The sequence below is a fragment of the Tauraco erythrolophus genome, chromosome 8 (assembly GCF_009769465.1).
Source record: "Tauraco erythrolophus isolate bTauEry1 chromosome 8, bTauEry1.pri, whole genome shotgun sequence".
Lineage (NCBI taxonomy): Eukaryota > Metazoa > Chordata > Aves > Musophagiformes > Musophagidae > Tauraco > Tauraco erythrolophus.
This window is the reverse complement of record NC_141472.1, coordinates 26,601,492-26,626,034: the sequence shown is the minus strand read 5'-3', so window position 1 is coordinate 26,626,034 and position 24,543 is coordinate 26,601,492. Positions and strand designations below refer to the sequence as shown.

The window sequence follows — 24,543 nt, the reverse complement described above, 5'->3', positions numbered from 1 at the left end:
GGCAGCAGAGGTTCCTGTGGAGGCATCGCATTGTTTGCAGCTGGAGCCTCTTACTCCCATTCCCTGAGCCAAATCGGTCCCTCATGCCTCCTCCTGGGAACGACTAAAACACAGCGAGGGCTGTTTGGCGGGCAGGGTGAGTCTCAGCTGCGATGTGTGGGCTCGGGTGCTCCTGTGCCTCACAGCTGTGGCCCTGACACAGGGGCACCCGGGCTGCCCTGCACCCAGCCATCACGCAGCGGGGAGCTCCAGGCTTCATTGGTCCCAGTCCTGGGTGCCCATGTGTGCCATTTTGTTTGGAAAGCTCTGGTACCCCTGCTGCAGTGGGCTGATACATGAGTCATGGCATGTCCCAGCAGTGATGGAGGACACCCAGACTGCAGCACATCCCAGTGGCACAAAGGGTCTGAGGTCCCAGGGTGCCCAACCATGATGAGCAGGCCCTGGAACAGAGGTCATGTCCCCAGAGATGCTGGAGAAGGGAAGGAGCTTATCCTACAGTTGTGCTTGCTGGAGCGGTGGAGTCCTTCCTCCCCTCTGGGCAAGAGGTGGACTTCATCCAGAGGCTGGAAGTTTGGCAGTGTGAGGGTGGCCAAGCCGTGGGGCCGCTGGCGGCTGGCTGCCTGCTCAGGAGCAGGAGCAGCGCCGAGGCTGGAGCGTGTCCCCTTGTGCGGCCGCTTGCAGCCTGTGCTCATGCGATAAATAACTTGTGCGGATCCTTTAAGTAAGAGCCGCGAGTGGTAAACGATCTTCCCCTATTTAACGTCACAAATCCACATTCTTTATGGGATAGCAAATTAAGAAACTATGGGGAAAAAAAAAATCCCCAGCGTAAGCATCTTCCGTGTAATAAAGCCCGGCGGGGCTGTAAATCTCCTCAGGCGGCAGGGACAGCCCTGAGCCGCAGCAAGGCTCCCCTGCAGCCCCGCTGACAAATGTGCCCCCTGCGTTGGATGCCAGAGAGCTGTGCCAGTGAAGCCTCTTCTGACCCCCCCAAGTTGTGCCATGCTCCACAGGCCCCTGATCCCCCCTCTGGCCGGGGTTGCAGGGCTGGACTGCCCCTGCCCACTGCCCGGTGTGCCCGGTGCCATGGGGAGGTCGGTGGTGAGGAGCCTCGCCAGCTGGGCGAGCGCAGCTGCAGTGCCAAGAGTGCAAAGCTCGCGGTGCCGGTACGGGAAATCAATAGTGCTCTTTACGTGCCGTGAAGCAGGAGGTTGGGAAGCGTCCCCGTGGGGCTGTGGCTCAGCTGCGGCAGGTGGCTTGTGCCCACCCTCATCCCCCTGCCTGGCACCCTGCTACAGCCACAGCCTGAGGATGGTGCTGGCTGTATCAGGGGGCACTGTGGGAAGGGAGAGCCCTCCTAGCGGTGCTTTGGGGACAGGGGCGACTGGCAGCTGGGGTGGGCAGGGGTCTGGGGACTGTGGGAGAAGGTGTGTAGAGGTGATTCTCCCCAGCTGGCAGCAGCATCCCACCTGCTCGCTGGCAGCGGCTGCATCAGGAGGCTCGGCTCGTGGCCGGGCAGGAGCTCTGTGCCTTTCTCAGAACTGCGTCCCCTGTCAAAAGCCTTTTGTTTGTGATCTGTGGCTGCCAAGGCCAGTCCTGCCAGGGCTGGAGGTGGGGGGGAGCGGGGAGGTTGCCGAGAGCTGGCAGCACCTCTTGGAGCTGGCATTGGCCCTGACTCCCCAGGCAGGGCCTCCTGCCTGCCCGGGATGTGGGCGATGCGGAGGGTCTCCCCGGCACCCCATGCAGACCCCGGCGGGGGAAGCCCCTGTGCCAAGGCAAGGGGAGTATCTTTGACTGCAGCCCACGTGCACCTGAGAGATCCTGGCTGGGGGGTGACGTCCCCCCTGCCTCCTCCCAGCAAGGCTCTGCCACTGTTCCTCCTGCAACCCGCACCACTCCTGACGCGGGGACTCTCTCTGACCTTTCTGCCAGAACTGTACTTAATAAATGTCACATTTTCAGCCTATTTTTATGCTGGGTAAAAGAGCTGGACTCGTTGCTTGTCACCTGCCCTGCCCCGCCTGATGCCTGCTCAGCCCCTGGCGTTCCCCCACCCTATTTTCCCTCTCCCCCTGTGCAGGGCTGAGTGTGCCTCAGGGCACAGGGGGCTCACGGGGGGCCACTCAGCTGTTCAGCGGGCTCCAGGCGCTGCAGGACCTGCCCTGGGACACGGAGGGGCTCTGGGGCCAGACAGTGCTGTACAGGTCCCATCACAGCGTCATCCATGCTGGAGGGTGGCACGGCTGAGGCTGCCTGCGGTGGGTGTTCTGCCATGCCCAGGCTGGGCTGGGGCTGGCAGTGTTGATGCTCAGGACATCCTGGAACATCTCTCGCTGATCCCATGGCTGTGAGCTACTCCGAGCCCAGCTGTGCCCATCCAGGCCACTGTGCTCCCTGAATCCATGTCCTGCAGTGCCTGAGCCACCTTCCCACGTGTTCCCTCCCGTCCGGAGCTCCCTGTCCTCACTGCCTAGCCACTGTGCTTGTGCATCCCCCGGTCTGTGTCCCGGGTGCTGCAGACATGTCGCAGGTTGGTCATGCTCGTGTCCAGAGCGGCAGCGGTGGCAGCTTCGGTGCTGTTATACATGAGCTGCCCGGACATGGCTCGAGGCGCTGCTTGTGCCAGAAAACGGGGGATTTTAATGCAATTCGTTGCCATTTAATTTTACACAATTCCTGCTGCTTAATCCACTGAGAAATGCTAATTTATACAATTCACGTCTAAAAATAAATGTCAGTCCAGCAGCTCCCAGCAGCGGGTAACTGCTCCCACCAGCCCCCGCCGGAACCTTGTGTGGGGACCCCAGCTCAGCACCCACCCTGCTCCCGGCCAGCCGGGCTGCTGCTCCTTGCCCCATGATCCTCGGACAGCAGCAGCACGTGGGTGGATATGGGGGTGATGAGGTTTTGGGGTACTGAGGCGGGATGGCAAGGGGCTGGCTGAACCTAGGAGTGTCGCGGCGAAGCCCCTCAGCAGGGTCAGCGTGGCAAGGGGACACCGAGTGTCCCAGTGATCCGGCTGTCTTTTTGGACAGCTGGGGAAGTGTGAGGTGTGTGGGGCTCCCGAGTTGTCTTTGGGACCCCTGCTACCCTGTGGCTTCCCCCACGAATGATGGGCTCAGCCCCATGTGCAGCTGCACCCCAGGCTGGGAGTGTGTGGGGTAGAGAGGAGGGGTCCCAGTGCGAAGGGCTGGTGTGGGGCCACCTGGGCTGTGCGTGAGGGGTCCGGCCATGGGTCAGGGCAGCCTCCGCAGGGCTAGTAGGTATCACTTGGTGGCAAAGCGCCGTTACCAAAAGTGGGAGCAGAGGGAAGGGAGTGGGGATGCATCATTAGGTCCCTAAGGAGGCTGCTCCTCAGGGGACAGGGAGGGGGGCAGATCCTGCAGAGAAGTGGACCCATGGCTGGGACGAGCTCGTGAGGTCATGCTCAGCTCCCCAGCCCCTGGCTCTTGCCCCCGAGCATCTCCATACCCCACTGCCCTCCTCCCCAACCCCATGACCCTTGTATCTCTCCCCCCGTCACCTCCCTTCTCCCCAACCCCTTTGCCAGGCAGGCCCCTATGCCACCTCCATCCAAGTGGGGTGACACTGACACCAGCAGTGACACCGGAACGGGAGTGTTGGGGCAGCGGGGAGGGCAGCGAGGGCTGTGGCTGTGGGATGCCAGCTCCCCGCAGGAGGGGGCCGAGGCGGGGGAGCAGGAGGCCGCGGAGGCGACGCAGCGGGGGAGCGGAGATGTTGGAGGAGCCGGCGGCTTTCCCACCGTCTCCCTGATTGAGATCGGATCACCATGAGCATAAAAAAGCTCTCTTCATAATTATATTTAATGAATTGACTTTAAAAGCTCTTACGCTCTTATCTGGGTAATTTAATATCACACACTTAATAAGCCTGTCTCTGATATGGGGGGAGCCAGCGGCCAGGACGCCCGCGCCTGGTGTGGCTCCCCAGGGATGTGGGACGTGCCACGAGGCTGGTTGCACATGCTGGGCTGGGCGGCTCAGGGGACACTGCCATCCCCTGGGGCCAGGGCACCTGTGGGGGTCTGTGGGGTGATGCCCTTCCAGCACTGCTGGCTGCAGAGCAGGGCGGGCACCTCAGGAGGCTGTGGAGGGAATCGGGCTGGGGAACCCATGGGGTTTGGCCCTGGGAGCGAGTACTCATTGGTGTGTGGGGCCATAGGGCTGTGGGGCTGTGGAGCAGTGGAGACACCGGGCTGTGGGGCTGACAGGGTGCAGGGTGCCCGGCGGGGGGGTAGGGAGGGTTCATGGGGTGCTGGGCATGGGGACTCTGGGCATGGGGCAGGGCTGGCTGGGGTTCAGGCACCCTGTGCTAGTGGCGTGGTTGGATGCCACGTGGCACTGTGGCTGGCAGGGCATCGCTGTGACCTTGTCCTTGGTGCCATTGTCACTCGTGGTAGGAGTCCCATGGCTGGGTGGCGGTGGGGGCAGCCATGGGGCAGAGTGAATGGTGGATCCCAGCACCACAGTGTTGTTGGCTCCCTGTGTCCCTCCGGCTCTGGCCACCTGCCCACGTGGGGTAACCAGCTGGGGTGGCACAGGGGTAAGCAAAGGCTTGTCACCACGATCTCTGCACCTCTACCCACTGCAGCCCCAGCAGGAGCGCCTGGCCCTCCCGTGACCCATCGGTGTGTGCATGCGGGTGCCTGCAGCGAGCCGGAAGGGCAGGCTCTGCCATATGGAGCCGAGGGCCCCAGGGATGGTGGGAGCCTGTGCGCAGGCTGGGGCTGGGACGGGTGCCCTGTGGCCGTGGGGGCAGCCCTTGGCAGCAGGGCTTGTTGGGCAGTGGGGTGGAAAGCCGGGATCATGTGCCCTGCGTGTCAGAGTGGGAGATGCTGGGAGCTGACTTGTCCCCTCAGCCTGGCACCACGTCCCCAGTCACCCCATGGCCTCGGGTCCTTGTTTCCCAAGTGATGGAGGACAGGGTGGCACCTGCCAGCATCCCTGCCTGCGCTGCCCCAGGACCTGTGGCAGGGACAGGGTGGGTAATAAGGGCAGGGTGCGTGGTGCTGGCCCACGGACGTCCATTCCCCACGCCGGGGTGCCTGGCAGTGCCGGCTGCTGTGCCAGCGCTCAGTGCCAAGGCTTGGGCGGGCTGGAGGGAGGCGCGTGCCAAGGCGGCGAGGCGGGGGGACGAGGACACAGCTGCCACCTGGCTCTGCGGGGGGAGGAAGGGGGACAGCCCCAGGCGGAGTGGGGACCCCGGGCTCCCCGCCGGCGGCGCAGGACATGGGGCAGCCGTGCCGGGTCTCCCTCCGCGGGGGAGCGGCTGGAGCAGGAGGTTTACGAAGCTGCACTAAGTGACGCAAATGGTTTGAAGCCCATAAAGAGAGACGGTTTTATGTAAGACGACTATATAAAGCTCTGCTGTTCTGCCATTGATGAGATATAGACCTTTATTTATAGAAGGCAATGTTTGCGGTGCGAGCACTGAAAGCCAACCAGGGACCCGCAGATAGGGCGTCGAGTCATTTCACATGCAGCTGCCGTCGACACTGTTCACACATTAAAGAAAAAAATTAACAAGTTTGCAGGCAGTCAGGTGGAAAAAACAATAATTGTCGAAAACCGTATTTCCCCCTTTTTCCAATAACGAATAGCTGGAACACTGCTGGGGAGGCTTGGGCTTGCTCTGGGAAAGGATGGGCTGAGGCTCCTGCCAGGCTGGGGGATGGAACGGGTCGGGGGAGGCAGCCGGGGCTGGGAGGAGAGCCCAGGCAGGGGTGCAGGGGCTGCTGCCAGCACCCAGGCGGCTGGCAGGGAGTGGACTGCCCTGCCTGGGCATTGGTATGTCCAGGACCAGAATAGGAAGGTCTGTGGGCAGGGACAATGGTGCCAGCAGAGCAGCACGGCCATGCGTGTGCTGGGGCCTAAGCTGGGAGGCAAAAACCAGAACACCAGGGGTGTATGGCTGGAGGTGCTCGCTGCACGGGGGGCTGTGGACCAAGCCCCACTGGGTTTTCCTGCTTGGCCTAGCGTTGCTTCTCCCCGCCTGCATGCACAGGGGTGCTCTGAGGTTATTCCTTTGCCAGATGTGGCTGGGTTTTTACTGAAGAGCGAGCAGCCAGTCCCTGTGGTCAGCGCGCCCTGCCAAATTTTGTTTCATGCACGAAAGGAGGAAAAACTTCTCATGATTAATTGTGCAACAGGGGAGAACATACATCTCTCTAACCTGCTCCATGCTGGTTGCTGGCCTTTTCTCCCAGGTGCTGCCCTGACATGCAGCCGGGGAGGGGGGCGATGAGCTCGTCCCCAGGCCGCACTCCCCGCACAGTGAGGGTGTGAGGGCAGGTGCCAACACCCCTGCCACATCTGAACTCTGCAAGGGCTGCGAAGGGGAAGAAAGTTGGCTGGGGCTTCACAGCGGGCGAACAGAGTCAGGCTCATGCTTGAGCAGCTTCCCAGCAGCTCCCAGTGTGGTTCTGCGGGCGGCCGTCCCCTGCTTACACTGCAAAACCTTCCCTCTGTGCACGGAGCCGTGCCCCGTGGTGCTGCGCCAGCGGCGGTTACGGGGATGGTGCTGCCGGCTCTGTGGCCGGCGGCTGCATCACCGTGCCGGCAGCGAGGGGGAGGCAAGGACAGCCCTGCTGCTTGAGCCAGGGCACGTGGCACCGCGCTGACCGTCTTGGGTGGGAGACTGGACCTGCACCCCTACCTGCTGGGACTCAGGGCTCCCAAATGTGCCTCCTGTCCCTGAGGGACATCGCCGCCTGCATGGCTGGTCCTCCCCAGCCACCCTCGCACAGGTGAGGAGGGTCCCTTGGCTGAGGCGCCCCCAGCTCGCTGTGCCCCTCTCTGGGCGCAGATGCAAGCCTGTGTCCAGCCTGTCTGGACTCAACAGGTTTTCTTCCAGCAGAACAAAAGGTTCCCTCCTGATTGCGGCAGCCAGAAGGTGGGAGGGGGAGAAGCAGAAAAGCCAGAGGCTGGGAGGACCTGCGGGTGCTGTGTCACAGCGACACAGGGGTCAGGGACCCCTGTCTGTGTCGGGGAGCTCAGCTGGGCTGGGGAGCTGGTCTGGCCCCTGCCCACGGTGGCGGGGCAGGCAGGGGCAGGGAGCAGGGGCTGGGGTACACAGTGGCCCACTGCTGGCCAACAGCCCCTGCGATGTGCAGGGCAGGAGGGGAGAGGAAGAACACACCTCATCAGAGCAGAGCCCCTGATTAATCACTAACTGCCGGCCCTCCAGCCAGCAGCTCATTAGCAGTTTAATTCCCGGTGCCTGTGCACGGCGCGTTGGAGGGCCACGCTCATCTGGGCAGCTGCAATCAGGCCGTGGCCCCCCCGCCCTGGTCACAGGCACAATTAGTGGCCATGCCACGTCTGCTGTGCCTCTGGGGTGGGCTGGGCAGTGGGTGCTGCAGGTACCGAGGGTGATGCAGGTGCTGCGGGTACTGTGGGTGATGCAGGTGCTGCGGGTACTGTGGGTGATGCAGGCGCTGTGGGTACCGTGGGTGATGCAGGTGCTGCAGATGCTGCAGGTACCGAGGGTGATGCAGGCGCTGCAGATGCTGCAGGTGCTGTGGGTGATGCAGGCACTGTTGGCGCTGGGGTCAGGCACGGGTGAGGCACATTGGTGACAGTGGCAGCGGAGGGCCAGTGGGCATCCCTGGGGGCAGGAGACTTGCCGGTGTCTCCTCCTGTATCCATCTGTACCCTGGCTGTGCCTGGAGCGTCACGGTCCCCATGGTGTCATGGGGCCAGGAATGGCTGTCAGCGGTGTCACCGGCTGTGGCGAGGTGCCGCGCTTGGCTGCACAGGGAAATCTCACCAGTCTGTCATCCCTGAGGGGGTGGTGGCACCCTGCACATCCCCATGCTGTCCCGTACCTCTGCCACCTGCACCTGCACCCGCAGGGCAGCAAAGCGAGGGCTGTGGGTGGCACCCATGTTCCTGCCTGCACCCTCGCGTACCTGCCACCACCCCAGGCTCTTTCCTGCCCTGGCTCTTCTTCATCCCAGGCCAAGACTCAGCCTGGGGGACCCCTCTGGGGGTGGGCTGGGGGTGCTGACCTGAGCCACGGGAGCAGGACAGGGGCAGGAGGGAGCTGGGTGACCCAGGAGAGCAGGCACCAGCCGTGGATGTTGCCCAAGGACCTCATACCCCATCCTGGGCATGCAGAGGTGGGCACTACCATGCCTCCTGGCTGCAGGGGGGAGGGGTTGCAGCTCAGCCACCCCCCTTTGCCCTCCAAACCCTGCTGTGCCCTTCACTCCTGAGCTGCCATCCCCACAATTTCTTCACAGCCCGAGGAGGGAGGGACCGTGTGGCAGAGGGAAGCGTCTCCATCTGTCTTCAACGCTCCAGCGGCTGGAGCCAGGCAGGATGGGGGCCCGCGGGTGTCCCTGATGCAGGGGGTGTTGGAGCAAGGAGGGATGGGGTGCATGTAGGAGCAAGCCAGGGGCCACGCTGGGACTGTCACCCCCAGGAGGAGGCAGGGCTGGGCCGGCATCTGCTGCTGCTACCCCTGGAAAGGGCACGGAGCTGCTCGCCTTCCCAGGCAGCACAGGATCGAGGGCACTATGCAAATCCAGCCGAGACTGATGCAAGTATTAATTATGTCCCAGTGTCTCAGCTCTTGCCCGGCCAAGCAGGGTGCTGGGTGCCGTGGCTGCTCATGCAGGAGAGATGGGTTTGCACTGGCAGTGTTCCCCCTACACACGTCCACTGAGTCCCCATCCTGCTCCTACTACCCCACTGTGCACCATGCTGTGCTGTGCCAGGCCAGCCCTGCTCTGCCAGCCCCCCGGCACTGCCCAGCCCGGGGGATGAAGCTGTCACCGAGAGGGCAGATGAACAGACCGAGTCAGGAGCAGCATGAGTGCTGTCAAGCAGCTTGGCATGCCTGGCTCTGAGGTCCTGCTAATCAGAGAGTGTCTGCAATTACATGTGCTAATTACGGGCAGAAGTTCACAGTGATTCCTGCTCTGCCGGCACAGCACTGGTCTCACCGGGATGTGTTGCTGCTGCGCAAGGACAGGAGTGGATAACCAGGGTGGCTCAGTTGGCTCTCCCTGCCCAGGCATGGTATATCACAGCAGGGCCCTCTGCCCAGCCCCATCCCACCCCATTACATCCCCATCTGGATCCCCATCTCATCCCCATCCCATCTCAGTCTTCATCCCATACTGAACGTGGATCCAGCATGTGTGGTGCTGTCCTCAGAGCCCCTGCGCCTGCGGCTGTGACAGCCGCTCCATCCCCGAGCACCTGGTCGATTGCATCTGGGTGGACTTGGCTTTTCAGAGGGAGTTTTTCAGACTCTGACCCCCTACGCTGCTGCCGCTCTGACATCCTGTTTCCTTATCACCTGACATGACCTTAATTAACTCCCTGGGCTGATAACACTCTAGGCTTGTCCTCCAGGAGCTGTATCTTGGCATCATGTCCTGCCTTGCCTGCTCAGGGACCGCTGCAGAAACTGCACAGGCAGCCTGGAGCAAGGGGGACAGGGGGCTGTGTGGTGTGGTCTGGGCAGGGCGGGGATGGCTGGGGACACCGGGTGACATGGAGGGGATGCGGCAGTGCTGGAGGGGGTGGGCTGGTGCTGCTTTGAATCTTGCAGGGAAGATGCTGACCAGGTGGAGATGGCTGTCCTGGTGCAGAGGTGGGGGTGAGGGCAGGAGGGGTGCTGTGCTGATGCCTGGGGCAGGGTGACACTGACAGTGGTGTCCATGGCAGGAGCATCCGTCCCAGGTGGGCAGAGGTGCTGTGTGGCAGCATGGAAGGGTCCTGGCTCTCCCCTACACTGCTGCAGGCAGGGCCCAGGGGCTGCTTGGCTGGCCGGGGCCAGGAGATGGGGCAGGGGGCTTGGGGGGCTGAGCCAGCCCACCCGGCCGCCATTCTGCCGCCGGCCCGAGTGGATTGAAATGCTGGCACTGATGACTTTTGTAGCCACTTTATCTCCCGCACTCAGCAAATATTGGCAGAGGGGAGATGATTCAATAGCGAGGTTTGCAGATGGGAATCTTGACGTGTGATCCTGCCGTTCCATGCCGTGCACCAGCCCGGCTGCCTCCACCGCAGCTGCTGCTCGCTGGGGCTGAGCCCGGCACAAGCACAGCCCGGGACCAACAAGGCTGCTCCCAGCACCTTCTCCTCATGGACTGGTTCCCAGCAATGCACTGCTCTGAGCTTCCCTGTGCTGCAGCTTGTGTCTCATCCTGTGGCACAGGCAGCTCAGGCCCTAGAGCAAGGTCCCTGCTCGTGGCCTCTGCTGCTCAAATGCCACCAAACCTGCAGGCACCTCTGCCCTGGCAGCATCCAAACTCTACAAAAAGCTAAGGGTGCAAAATGCTCTCAGCTGGTCTCCTCCATGCTTGCAGCCACACACCCCTGCTCCCCACAGCTCCTAGTTCCCAAAACCTTAATCTTGTCCATCTGAGGCACTCAGCTTCTGTCCCCGGGCTCCCAGGATGGGAGGCCAGTTGTTTCTGGGGCATCTGTGGGCTGAGCGCAGCTTGCTCCCTCTGAAAATGCTGCCTGCAGACACAGCGGGAATTGCATTTTCCTGAAGCTGGGCATGCGGTGGAGACCATGGGCATTACGGAAAGTGTGTGCAGTTACTGTATGGCTGTATGGCTGCTGCAGGCAGCACATGGTCCTGGGAACGTGGCACTGGCTCCAAGCAGGGGGAAGGGGAGATGTCCTGAAGGACAGAGGAAATGGGAGCTGTGAGGGCTGCTCCCCAGTGTGAAGGAGGCAAAGGAGGCACGAGGACAGGGAAGGAGTCCCCCAGCTGCAAGGGCACATTATCCCATCCCATCGCATCCCATCCCATCGCATCCCATCGCATCCCATCGCATCGCATCCCATCGCATCGCATCCCATCCCATCGCATCCCATCCCATCCCATCCCATCCCATCCCATCCCATCCCATCCCATCCCATCCCATCCCATCCCATCCCATCCCATCCCATCCCTGCCAGGACATGTCCTTGCTGCTGTAGCAAGTCCTGGGAGCTGGGAGGAGTTTGCAGGGGACTGGGGTGCTCCTGCAGATGCCGAGGAGCCGCACAAGCGCAATGTGACCCAAACATCCAAGAGGGGCAGACACCTTGGGAGCCCTGAGCTCCTCCAGCCCATTGTAACCTGCTTGGCAAGCAGAGGATGGAGATACAAGGATACAGGCATACAGGGATACAGGCATACAGGCCGCTGGGTTGTCCCTGCCCACTGGTGCCTGCACCTCCTCCCCTGCCTGGCAGCCCCAGGGAGGGAGCCCTTGCCAGTGTGGGGGCTCTGTCAATCAGCCCCTCCATCCGGGAGCGCGCGGGCTGGGGAAAGCCAACCCCTATCATGTTTGTTCCATTGATTTAGCGCCGCGGAGAGAGTTTAATCAGCCTTTAGCCTGCACGCTCCAGCATTAAGAACAAATCCATTAGCCACGAGATAACCACAAAGGGTTGCGCGGAGGCTGGATGAGGTCCCAGCGCCTTCAAGATGCAAATTGGCAATCAAAGATCAAAGCCGCGCAGCTCCTAATCTCTACTAAAAGGGCTCAGCTATTAACGAGCCCTTTCCTGCTGGGCTGTGATCACCCCACTTCACTCGGGCTCCCGATGTGCTGGTGGGTTACACCATCACCCCGACCAGCCCCCCAGCACCCATGGCCCCACAAGCTGGCCCTGGGGAGGAGGGTGCAGCTGGGGCTCAGGCTGTTTGTTTGTGTGTTGTTTCCTTCGGTTCTGACATGCTGGAGTCAAATTTGGGTTGGCAGGGAGAGGGGAGCCCCCACCATCATTGTGGGGTCAGCAGCTGGAGGGGAGAAGGGGAAGAGGCAGGAGTCAGCCTGGAGTGGGGCGGTGGGGGAGCTGTGCAGGGCTTAGGCAGTGACTTTGGGGAGGTGGGGGATGCTGGCAGGCAGGTCCCCCTCCCACTGCTCAGGGATTTAGCCAGGTTGAGCCCCTGCCTGGCTGCACCAGGTGGCTCAGGGCAATCCCTGCCGACCCCAGGGAAATCAGTGCTCGGGAGCGTGGTGGGGAGGGCAAGTGGCATGGCATGGGTGAGGGACCAGGGCAGAGCAGGGTGCCTTGCGGCCAAATTCTCCTTTTTGGGGTATTCCTGCCCACCCTATGTCACCCTGTGGCAGCGGATGCACAAGGCCCTGGCTCCCATAGCCACCCTGCCGGCTCCCACATGGTGACAGGTCAGGCTGCAGGATGGGGGGCTTCTCCCCGTTCCGCGCCCAGGCCAGCTTGCCTGCAGTGGCTCCATGTACGCCTGTCCCTGCGAGTCCCAGCCGCCTCGCACCATGCAGGAGAGCCACGAAGCTGCCGAACTGTGACAGGAGCCGCGCTGCAGGCACCGTCAGCAAATCTCTGGCAGCACAGATGTGTGCTCTGCTCAGCCTGGTCCGGCTCGGGGGCCAGCATCCCCCCACATCCCACTGCGATGGTGAGAGGCTGGATGAGGCACCCTGTGAAAGGTGGGCAGGGGACCCATCAGACCTGGCAGCCGGGAGCAAAGGGTCATGCCCAGCTCTCCTCCTGTCCAGGGAACCGCTCTGCTGGCGGCTGCTCAGCAAGGTGCTGCTCATGGCTCTCAAGGCATCCCCAGGCAGGTGGCAAGAGAAGCAGGCAGTGAGGCACTGGCAGCACCTGAAGCAGGGTGACAGTAAATCTTATCAGTGTAAACCCATCCGTAGGCAGCAGGATAACCCTCGTGACAACCTGGCTAGCGCGAAGGCTTCATCTGCACTGTGTCAGTACTGTGGATTTACAGATAAATGCCACAGCTGGAGGGACCGTGTCTGTGCCGGCACCTGCTGGCCTCTGGGATGTGGCCCCCCGTCCCCTCCTGCCCACCCCTGCCCTGTGGCTGTGGGAGCTGCCAGGGCCAGGCGGGGACTGACCCAGCAGCATTGACCATGGTGGGCCTGGTGGGACAAGCAGACAGAGCAGAACTGGTCTGGCAGCCAGCAGTGGAGCAGCCAGATAGGTGAGGAGGGATGGAGGGGGACAGGCAGGGCGAGGTGGCATTGCCCTGCCTGCTGTCCTGGCCCCGCTGTGTCCTGCATGCGCTATCCCACAGAGTCCTGCATCCTCCCCTCACCTACGGGGACATGGGCATCGTGCAGGCTGGACCACCAGAGCACGTGGGGGAGGGGGCAAAGACCAGGAAACGCGGGTGTGCGTGTGTGACACAGGCAGTGTGTCCCCGAGGCTGTGTGACGGCTCCAGGCGTGAGCCAGCGCGCTCTGTGGGTGCAGTCTGTGCGCGCATCCCTCCTTGTGCGTGTGCATGTGTGCGTGTGTGTGCGTGTGTGTGTGTGTGCATGTGCGCGTGTGTGTGTGCGCGTCCCCGTGTGTGTGTGCGCGTCCCCGTGCAGCCGCCGGCCGGGCAGCAGAGCGGGAGGACGCGTGTGTGCCAGGCGTGGGGTGCCAGGCGCGGGGTGCCGGCGTGTGCCCGCCGGCGCAGCGGGCCGGGCGGAGGCTGCCGCTGCCGAGCGAGGCGGGCTGGCAGCAGCCGCTGCCCCGGGCCAGCGCTCCCCGGCTCAGCTCTTACATCTCCCGGCGACGCGGCCCGCGCAGCCGTGGGAGCGGTAATGAGATGGAGCAGCAGAAGGACGGCGAGATAAGGCTGCCTGCGCTGCCCCAGCAGATTAAACGCTGGGATTAAGCAGGCGGTGCCAGCTCTGCTGCCTTTTTATCTCGCTGCTTCTCCCCTCTTATTCTCCCGCAGTCGATAGCGAACGGTCTCCGAGCTGTCAGCAAAGGAAATTGCTTGTTAACTCTTTGGGGACGGGCGGCGCAGCGCTCCCTGCGCGGCTGCTCTCGAAGAGAAGCGGTCCCCGGGGACGGCGCTGCCGGGAGGGCTCCGTCTGCGCCAGGCGGGAGAGCAGCCCATCCCGGCGCTGCCTCCCCGCAGGGCCCCGGCGGGCGAAGGGGAGAGGGGCAGGGCCGGCGGCACCCGCCTCTGCTGCTGCCCAGCCAAAAGCCGCCAGCGTCCAGCCGGCGTCCTGCAGAGGCACCGATGTACCTGCTGCGGGGCAGGGCACGTCCTGCAGAGCTGGGGTCCCTGCGGGATGACAGCAGCCGGAGAGCAGAGGCTGCCTGAGCGCCACAAAGGAGCTCGAAGGACCCTGCATACCGCACTTTCGGGTATCCCAGAGTCATAGAATGGTTTGGGGTAGGAGGGACCTTAAAGATCGTCTAGTTCCAACTCCCCTGCCACAGGCAGGGACACCTTCCACTACATTAGGTTGCTCAAAGCCTCATCCAACCTTGATGGTCCCTGCTTTCTCCAGCCTGCAGGATGGATGGGCTCAGCACTACATCTCTGTGTGAAACCACAGGGCTGGGGATCCTTGCCTGGTCCTGGAGCTGAGAGGCATCTGTGTCTGCACAGCACAGTGCATGGGAAGAGGACAGCGCTACCCAAAACCACAATTATTGCTCTGTGTATGTGTGTGTGTGTTTTGTTGGGTTTGCAGCAGCGAGGCTGGGCTGCAGCCCATCCCAGCGCTTATCCGTAGCGTGCTGTGCTGCATGCCCAGGTGCGGCGTGCCCGCTGTGGGGGATATCTGAGGATGGGAAGCCGGCTGCAGAGTGCCAGAGGGGTGCACAGAGCGATGGCAGGATTGTTGCTCAGCACAGTCCAAACTTGGGACAGGGAGAGTGTTTATAGCTTGCTGAGCTCGCTGGCATGTTTAGGGGTGCTGCTTTGTTGCACCTTTCCCATGGGTACCCTGAGTGCCTCCTGGCTCTGGCCCACGGCTTTCCCCATCTACCTCCCAGGGAAGCCAGGATGCAGGAACGTGGGGCAGAAATCTCCTGCAACCCCAGCAGTGGACCCTCATGATACCAGAGTTGGTAGGTAGCATGCTCAGAGAGGCTTGCAGGCTGCCAACAGGCTGAACTGGGCTTCCCCGGCTCCTGCTTCTCTGCCTCTCTGCATCCCTGCCCTGCACTGCAGCACACCTTCCCCCTCTGCCAGCAGCCCCAGCACTCCATCTTCTGCAATTCCCTTGGTGTTGGTTCCTTCACCCGCCCAGGTGACCCTTTTGGTGGATTCTTTAAAGTGCTCAGTGCAAGCAGATCATATGAAAGCACAAGCTGCCGGGAGATCTGCAGGGAGCAGGCTAGCCCCGGCCAGGCCAGTGGTCCCAGCTGGGTGGGATGCTGCCCCACGGCTGCTGTGGAATGGAGAGGACAGAGTCACGCGTCTGTGTGGGCTGGGCACCTCACCGGAGCAGTGTGTGAGCCCTGGGCTGAGGAAGCTGCCGGGGAGCTGGAGCAGATGCTGTGCCAGGCATTCAGAGCCTGAATTGAGAGAGGAAACCAGGAACGATTGGCACGTGTGGGCTGGCAGGCTGGAGGCTGCGAAGGGATGGGATTGCTGTTTATAAATACATCAAGGGAGTAAACACAAGGGAGGGAAGAGAGCTATTTAAGCTAAGGGACAACGCTGGCATGAGAACAAATGCTACAAACTGGCCATGAATAAATTTCAGTTGGAAATGAGAAGCTGAGTGAGATTCTGGGATGAATTCCCCCCAGGAGCAGTGGGAAGGGAAGGCACAACTTTGCAAGGGCACTTGCTTTGCCGTGCATGCACAGTGGGGCTGAGAGGTGAGGACCTGGGATCTCCTGCCCTTCGTCTCTGTGTCACAGCCACCCTGGCTCCACGTGGCACCGGCGGTATGGCCCCCTCCAGCTCCTGGCTTGGCCAATGCAGGACTCCTGGGGTGATGACTTGCATGGAGAGCTCCTTTCCTGGCACAGGAGTTTGGGTATGCTGTCACAGATGCTGCTCCTGAAAGCAGGATGGTGCCAGTGTCCTCCTGCCTTACTGATGTCACTGGCAGCACTGGGGCAGATGAACTCGGAAGGTGTCCTGGCCCGTGTGCACAGTGCATCCCTCTGCCATGCGTCACATCCCAGTGCTCTTGACCCACCAGGAGCAGGGAGTCCTTGTCTGGATACTGCGCTGTCCCGGGGGTCACTGGGCTGCATGCTGGTCCCAAGGGTGACCTGCTTGCCATGCCTGGTGCCAGAGCTCAGGTGCCTCCCACCACTCTGCCTGCCTGGCAGCTCAGCCCATGGCACAGCTGAGCACTTGGTATTCTGGCAGCGAGTCTGCTTGGCACGAGAGGGGCTCTGCCGGCCCCATGCACCCACGTCTCCGCTGCTGGCTCAGGCTTGGCCAAAGAGACTCAGCTGGCACGGACTGGCCCGTGGCACAGAGAGAAGCACATCTGCAGTGGCAGGAGGGCTCCCAGCCCCTCGGATGTGCCTGCAACATTCCTCAGTCCCACGGCCACCCCTCTGCTCTTCCTTCTCCTGGGGAACTGGGTTGGGGTGCTGAAGAGGATGCTCCAGAGCTTGGCCCTTCACAGGATGGGGGAAGCAAGGAGCCCAGCATTGGTGTGCCCTGCTCAGATCTGAAGGCGCCCTGCTCTGCTGGGACTGAGGCTGCAGAGCCCGGTGCTCTGTGGAGATGGGAGCCCTGGCCCCATGAGCAGAGCTGCATGCTGCATGGTCCGTCCTGGCAGCTCTGTGTGGGGCAGGGCGCTGCAGGTGTGGGGCTGCCGGTGTGGGGAATGGTTGTGTTGTCACTGGAGCTGGGGTTGAGCCAAACTGGCGCCGTTCCCCAACCCCTCCTGGGAGCGGGGAAGGGAAATGGTGCGACCGTGCGTGAGAGGGGACGTTTGCAGAGGCGAAAACATCCCACTGGCTCAGAAAATTGCTGCAGAATCGGGCTTGAAATGAGTTGAAATTGCTGAATCCAAGCGGATCTCACATCCCGGGCAGTTGCAATGCTGGCGTCAGCGCTGCGGCTTCCCTCCCGGGGCACCCAGGCGAGGCCTGGCCGCACCGCATAGGGGGAGTGGGCTGCTGGGGATGCAGAGGGGGCTGCTGCATGGGTGCTGGGGCCATGGTGAGGGGCTTCGGCAGAGCTGGGCTCCTGGACTGGGATGGCTGCAGCAAGGGGCAGGAGCAGAGCGAGGGGCAGCGTGCATGTCCATGCTGTTGTCCCAGCTCTGCCAGCGTCGTTCCAGTTTGGCCCCAGCTCCCGTGCTGTGTATCCTGGCCAGGGGCGTCTCTGTGCCTCCAGCTGCCTGTGCTCACTCACGAAGCAGCATTTCCAGTCTTGGAGGCTGCTTTCCTTTGTACCACAGTCCTGCCTATGCTGATTTGCTCTCTGGGCTGGGGTACCTGGAGGACACCTCGAAGGTTACCCCTGGACTAGCATCCTCGCCAAGCCCAGAGTGAACAGCACTCCAGTGTCTTCCCATCTCCATCTCCATCCTCATGATGCCCCAGTGATGACTGCTCTCAGGGGTGTCCCCATGCCGGGGAGCCCCCTCCTGCATGGTGTGCCTATGCCCAGGGCCTGCTTTCTGGCTGGGTGTCCCAGCAGGGTTGTGGGAGCAGGGCTGGGTGCTCCGGGTATGAAGGAGCCAGACCCGTTGTTGCTGCACATGCCGCAGCTCGTTTCCTGTGCAAGCAAACATTTGGCTGGAAGCTTAGCATGGCCCCTTGTCTCCTCGGAGCAATCAGGATTTGTCGCTGCTTGCAATGTTTAACGTCGTCTTCCAGAGGCTAAATACTGTGGGGAGCCGTGTAAGCCGCGGAAATACCTGCGTGAGCTGGGATCAGCTGGAGGCTGGCACAATGGGCTGGCAGCAGCGGGGATGGGGGACTGGGAGTGCGTGGGGCTGGTCCTCCCACCCCCAGTGCTTGTGGGAGGGCTGGGGTGTGCCAGGATGAGGATGCTGGGGGCCAGCACCTTGCTCCCATTGCGCTCTCTGCAGCGGGCGGGACTGGACAGTGAGCCCCAGGGGGGTGGAGGAGACTTGAGGGACCCTGGAACTGTGTGGAGTGGGGAGGAGGATGCCAGGGCCCCCAGCGATCTCTGGTTGGGATCCGCCTGCTGAGGCACAAGCATCTATTTCTGTCAAGGTCAGCGTGTCTCCACGGCAGAGAGAAGGGAAATGAGGAATCGTATCGAGAAATTACCTCCCTAATGGGGTCTCCCCTGCACGTGAGTGCAGCGCGGGGATGCCGGCATGCAGCAGCTGAGCAGGGAGACTGGCATGCGGTGTGGGAATCCTGCTGCGCCGGCCCTGAGGCTGCAGCACCCATGGGTGCCCAGCGAGCAGAACAGAGTACCTGGGGACCTGCGCCCCAGGCACCATCCCTGGCTGGACACGTGTGCTCCAGCCCCGCAAGGCGCTTTTCTGGGTCAGCTGCAAGGAGGAAATTATGTTCCCAGTGCAGGCAGGCTCTCCTCTGCCCTTCCTCCTCCTCCTCCTCCTGCGCTCGCTGTTATCTAATTGGGTTTGTCATGCTGGAAAGGCAAAGCCCTTCAGGACTGTGCTGTGCTCTCACGAGCGCGTTTTCACAGCTGGCCTCAGCACCCTGGCAGACGACAAGTGAGTAACTCAGCTGGGCGCCACAGGCACCCCTGCCCTCCCCATGCACCCCCGTGGCCATGCCCGCCTTCGTGTGGCTGCAAGGGACAGGGGACAAGGCTACTGCCATCGCTGGACCTTCTCTGCCAGCCCTGCCCCACCCTTGTTCCTGTCCCCAAGCTGTCTGTCCCCGCATGCCCTGGACTCCGCATCCCATCCCTCACAGTGCTCCAGGGTGATTGCGATGCAACCTGGAGATGTCTGAACCGACACGAGATGGAAGCGTTCAGAGAAATGACATTTCCTCCAGCCTGGGAAGCTCATCCTCCGTTTAAAGAAAACTAATATAAAAGCTGCCCTGATGTGCAAGGGGCTGATGGTATCAGGCCGGCAGCCTCCGGCTCTCGGAGCCACAATAAATCCCAGCGAGGAGCCGAGTCGGCTCAAACAGCCCCACGCAGACGCTTCAGCACGGGTTGGGGGCGGGGTTCCCTTCCCGGGAACAGTGCGGGGACACACAGGCTGGAGGGGACAGCTCAATGCGGGGTGGGGGTGACCCCCTGGGCTGATCCTGAGGGTGCAGACAGCAGGGAGCCTCCGTGGCCCTCCTGCAGCTGCGGGCGAGCCCTCCGCAGCCCTCCTGCCCGCACCGGCATTGCGCCGTGGCAGGGACAGTGCCAGGAGCAGAGATAGCTGTGGGACACGGGGCTGCTCCCCAGCCTTGGCTTTGTGTCGCCGGGAAGCGGGGACCCCGCGGGCGGGGTTACCATAGGAGCCAGGCAGCGCAGTTGGGAGGAAGGGGGGCCCAATCCTGCCGGGCTCGGCTCTGCCCTGGAGCCGGCGGGGCCGGGACGGGCGAACGGGTGCTGGGGAGGAGGGTGCCCGGCGCGGCCGGCGCAGCCCGAACGCGGGGCCCTGCTGCCCCCTGCCGGAACCCGGCCCCGCCGGGCCGCGCACCCACCGGCCTGCGGCTACCGGGGGCCGGGGTGCCTTTGGGATGGACCTCTCGAAGGGATGGTGCCCTTCGCGGGATGCTGCCTCATCCTGAGGCTGCGGGACCCCCCCGGGGCCAGCCCGTGCCTCGGCAGGGCTGGTGCCGAAGGCGGGTGCCTGGGAGCGGCGGCAGCGGGAGATGAGAGGCTGCCAGGGAGCGCGGTGCCAAGCTTGAAGGCACCCTGACGGGCTGTCGGGGCTCTGCCAGCCGCGCTGACAGCCGGGTGCCGAGACACCCCCGCGCCGCCGCCGCGCTCTGATCACAGCCTCGTCGTCACTTCAAAGCGCCCGCCGGGCTCAGGTGGGCTCTACACAGCCTCCTGCCCCACGGCTCTGTTTCTCCTGCCCCACGGCTCTGTTTCTCCTGCCCCACAGGGCTCAGATCCACTGGGGTCCCCAGCTCCAGGGTGGTGGATACCAGGGTACAGCATTGGGACCAAGGTCCTGAGCAGCGCTGGCAGGAGGCGATGGCCCCCCAGGCCTGCCACCATCCTGCCTGTGTGGGGCAGGGACCCCAGCCCCAAAGCAGCTGCGGCTGGGGACTCTGAGGGTCCAGGCAGGAATCTAGGGGGGGCTGCAGTGCCAGGACAGAGGACAACGGGGAGAAGCTGCGGTGTAGCATCCCTAGGCACAGGGCTCACACAGCGTGGCTGGAACAGGGCATCACCGTCCAGACATGGATGCCCACCATGCTGGGGCACTGGGTGTTGCCGGTTCACCCTGCCTGGGGTAATACAACACACCCCTCCTGTCCCAGCCTGGCTCAGGGAGGAATTTTCCATTCCCGAATGGAGGTCGGAGGAAGGCGTGTGTTTGCAGCAGCCCCCTCCTCTCCCTCCCCTCGCCCGTCACCGGAGCGGCTCAGGAAGTCGTCTGCCACATTCGTCTCTGGGAAGGTGCGGAGCAAAAGCCTCCTGGGAAGGAGAGCTCCAGGGAGAGGACCAGGGACCCCAGGCAGCCTCAGGGACAGCCTGCACATCACTTGCCGGAGGAGCCACACTGCCTGCAGCCATGCCGCTGCCCCTTGCCTGCTGCCAGGACGGGGAAGCCCTGGCAGCGGCTCAGGACAGCAGCGCTGCCCAGCTCACCGTCAGTGTCCTGCGAGCCACCAGGATCCCCGGGCTGCACTACATGTGCACCCGGCCACAGTCCCGCCTGCGCCGCCTGCTCTGGAGCCTGGCCTTCCTCGCCTCCGCTGGCCTTCTGGCCACCGGCACCACCGACCGCCTGCACCACCTGCTCTCCCACCCGGTGCACACCCGAGCACGCCTTGCCTGGGCTCCCCAGCTCCGCTTCCCGGCCGTCACCCTCTGCAACTCCAACCGGGCACGCTTCCTGCGCCTCACCAAGCCCGACCTTTACTCAGTGGGACAGTGGCTGGGGCTGGCCCAGGAGAACCGCTCGCTGGTGCCCGAGATGCTGGCCGTGCTGGGGGAGGACCGGCGTGCGTGGCTGACACGTCTCGCCAACTACTCGCGCTTCTTGCCGCCCCGCCGCTCCGAGCGCACTATGCAGAGCTTCTTCCACCGCCTGGGCCACCAGATCGAGGACATGCTGGTGGAGTGCCGCTTTCAGGGAGAGCACTGCGGCCCCCAGCATTTTGCCCCCGTGAGTCTGGTCCTGGCAGGGGCAGGACAGCTGGGCTGCCCCATGAGTGCTGGGAGTGATACTTCAGCAACCCCCAGCAAGGGTGGAGGGGTGGTACTGTGCGGGAGGAGGCTTAGATGAGGGCATCCTGCTTACAAAATGCCCTGCCAGATCCCTGCCTGCTCCTTCACACCCCCCCTTTTCTCCATCCCCAGGTCTACACACGCTACGGTAAGTGCTACACCTTCAACGGAGACCGGAGGAACCCACGAGTGACCCGGCAGGGTGGAATGGGCAACGGGCTGGAGATCATGCTGGACATCCAGCAGGAAGAGTACCTGCCTATCTGGAGAGAGACCAGTGAGTGGGGCCATGGTGCGAACAGGGCACAGGCAAGGGGTGCTGGGAGGGAGGGCTGCTGGGCAAGCAGGGCATCCCAGGGAGGGCTATGGGGCAAGTGTGACACCAGAGGGGTGCTGGGCCCCGGGATGCAGGTGCTGGATGGGTGCAGGCAGGCAGCCCCTCTGTCCTTCTTCCACAGATGAGACGTCATTCGAAGCTGGCATCCGGGTCCAGATCCACAGCCAGGACGAGCCACCCTACATCCACCAGCTGGGCTTTGGTGTCTCACCTGGCTTCCAGACCTTCGTGTCCTGCCAGGAGCAGCGGGTAAGGTGGGGCGCCCCACAGCCCCTGGGGAGGTGACTGTGGGCACCCCGCCTGGCACGGCCCTGCAGCGATGCCCCTCTCACTCCGGCAGCTCACCTACCTGCCGCAGCCATGGGGGAATTGCCGGGCCAGCGTGCAGGGGGAGCAGACACTGCCCGGCTACGACACCTACAGCATCGCTGCTTGCCGCCTGCAGTGTGAGAAGGAGGCTGTGGTGCGAAGCTGCCACTGCCGCATGGTCCACATGCCAGGTGAGGGGCACACGTGATGGTGTGGGGGCACCCTGCTGTCCTGACGGTCCTCCCAAGGCTGCCCCGGACACCTGCAGCCTGCACCCAAGGGTCCCCTCTGCCCCATCCCTCTGCACCCAAGGTCCCCCCCTGCCCCATCCCTCTGACCCTCCCCGCACGCTGGGTCAGCCCCTGTCTTACCTTCCTTACACCCCAAGTCAGTTCCTTCCCTCTCTGCCATCTACCCAGGGGCCACCCCTGCCCCAGCCAACCTGCACCCAAGGGTCACCTGTCCCCATCTCCTCCACACCCAGGGGCCAGCCCTGCCCCACTGTCTTTAGGGGTGTGAGTCGAGGGTGGGGGGCAGAGCGGGCCAGACTCCCACCCCCTCAACCAGCTGCTTCTCCACAGGCAACGAGTCCATCTGCTCCCCCAACGTGTACATCGAGTGTGCTGACCACACGCTGGGTAGGTGCAGTGGCAGGCAGGTGGGCGGCTGGGGGCCAGCTGGGTGTCCCCGGGGAGGAGGCCGGGGAGGGTGCAGCCATGCCGACATGTGCGTGCCCCCAGACGCAGCGGTGGAGGACAGCCAGGAGCGCTGCAGCTGCCCTACGCCGTGCAACCTGACACGCTACGGCAAGGAGATCTCCATGGTGCGCATCCCCAACAAGGGCTCAGCACGCTACCTTGCCCGCAAGTACAACAAGAACGAGACCTACATCCGGTGAGCTGCCGGTGCCGGGGCATGCTGGGGAGGTGGGCAGCAGGCTGGGGACGCTGGTGACCTGGGAGATTCCCACCCTACTCCTGGCAGTGTGCGAGGAGCGAGTCTTGGCATGTGCAGTCCCTGCAGCATCCTCTGCCCAGCGGTGGCTGTGACTGGAGCATGTCCCCGACTCATCTGTGTCCTCCCAGCCCTCCTGGTGACATCTCCACACCTCACAGTCCCTCCTGACCTGGGACATGCCCCTTGCATGTCCCCACCGCACAAGCCTGAATAACTCACCAGGGCCCTGGGAGCACCTGGGAGCTGGAGGACTGGGGGAAGGGTCATGAGGTTTGAGGGCCAGTGATGGTGGGAGGGTTGGTGACCAGCCCTTCTTGCTGAGCACTGTGGTATCCCCACAGGGAGAACTTCCTGGTGCTGGACATCTTCTTTGAGGCACTCAACTACGAGGCCATTGAGCAGAAGAAAGCTTACGACCTCGCCGGGCTTCTTGGTGACTGCCCCACCTTCCCCTGGGACCTCAAGGCGTGGAGCTCTGGGTCACAGCCCAGGAGGGTTTAGGGCTGGTTGGGGAGGGACTGCATGGGGTGGGAACTGGCTGAAGGGTGGCATGTGTCCCAGGTCCCACATGTACCCTGCTCCCTCCGTCCTGCCGCCTCTGCCTCATGACCGTGCTGTCTCTGTCTATCCGGCAGCCCTGGCACTGCCTGCAGTTCTGCTGGCCCACCCTGGGCTCCCAGCGGGCTGCACAGCAGCTCCCAGTGACCATCTGCCCCTCTTTCTCCCCAGGGGATATCGGGGGACAGATGGGCCTGTTCATTGGTGCCAGCATCCTCACCATCCTGGAGATCCTGGACTATGTCTACGAGGTGTGCTGAGCCCTCGGGGTGGTGGCTCAGCGGTGGGAGGGGGCTGTGGCACACAGGCAAGGTGCAAAGCCGGGGCCAGGCTCCCTGGGGACAAGGTGCTGTGTGTGGGCACCCCAGAGGACTACCTACACTCCCCAAATCAGGGAAGTCCCAGCAGGAGGCAGTGGGATGACGGGTTCCCCAGCGTCCCTCGATGGCCTGAGGACTGCGGCGGGTGGCGGGCAGAGGTGCTGTCCCCACTGTCAGCCCGGTGTCCCCCAGGCAGGCAGGGGAGCGGGAGGCAGGTCCACACAGAGCGGGGTGCCCACGCAGGGGGTGCTGCCTGTGTGCGGGTCCAAGTCTGAACCCCCATCTGCACCCAGGTGATCCGGGACAGGGTGAGCCGGGTCCTGCGCCGCTCCAAACCGCCCCTGAAGAAGCCTTCGGGCAGCATCGCCACGCTGGGACTGGAGGAGCTCAAGGACCAGGTATCCCTGCAGGGAGGGGCTGCCTGGGGGCCTGCAAGGACAGGACCTGGGCACTGTCCATCCCTGCCCCAAGTAGAAGGGACATCACCCTAGAAGTGAGGGACACCACGGCTCCGCATTTGGTGACCTCAGGCTGCAGAGCTGGGGCAGCTCCAGGGTGGCAGGGAGCTGGGTGGCCCCAGGGGGTGCTCTTGGGGACAGATTTTGCTGGGTTTGGGGACAGGGTGCATGAGGTCTGCACCCACTCCAGTGACCTAACCGCCATCCCCACAGAGTCCCTGCGAGACGCTGGGCCGGCACGTGGAGGGTGCCTACAATGCGGGCATCCTGCCCAACCACCACCACCGCCACCCCTACCCTCACCAGGGCGTCTTCGAGGACTTCGCCTGCTAGTTCAGCTGGGGAATGGGGGGGGGGCAGCCCCCCGCCACCCCCTTCCCCACTGTCTGCATGGAGAGGGACTGCGGCACTGGGCGCGGCGGGCACAGGACCCCCGCCTCCTCCACCCCACCGCCGGGACCGGCCATGTGGTTTGCCCCCCCGGCGATGCCACTGGAGCTGCCTTGGCACCGTCACCAGAGTGGCCCCCCAGCCCTTTTGCCCGTCCCCTCCACTTGCCCCCA

The 24,543-nt window shown here is 63.3% G+C and overlaps 1 protein-coding gene across 4 annotated transcripts in view; it reads left to right on the top strand.

The window, feature by feature from the left end:
* The window catches only part of ASIC4 (acid sensing ion channel subunit family member 4), a 63,214-nt gene extending 38,901 nt beyond the window's left edge, over window positions 1–24,313 (top strand). For 2 of the 4 annotated variants that reach the window (XM_086615510.1, XM_086615512.1), the window contains exons 2-10: window positions 21,174–21,318; window positions 21,500–21,627; window positions 21,719–21,878; window positions 22,269–22,325; window positions 22,428–22,581; window positions 22,986–23,077; window positions 23,374–23,453; window positions 23,816–23,920; window positions 24,194–24,313. In XM_086615510.1, coding sequence (XP_086471636.1) covers window positions 21,174–21,318; window positions 21,500–21,627; window positions 21,719–21,878; window positions 22,269–22,325; window positions 22,428–22,581; window positions 22,986–23,077; window positions 23,374–23,453; window positions 23,816–23,920; window positions 24,194–24,313 — 1,041 coding nt within the window. Of the gene's footprint in view, window positions 1–20,382; window positions 20,980–21,173; window positions 21,319–21,499; window positions 21,628–21,718; window positions 21,879–22,268; window positions 22,326–22,427; window positions 22,582–22,985; window positions 23,078–23,373; window positions 23,454–23,815; window positions 23,921–24,193 lie in introns of those variants that run through there. The other 2 variants (XM_086615511.1, XM_086615513.1) reach the window with 2 other exon arrangements.
* Window positions 24,314–24,543: the final 230 nt, after the last annotated feature.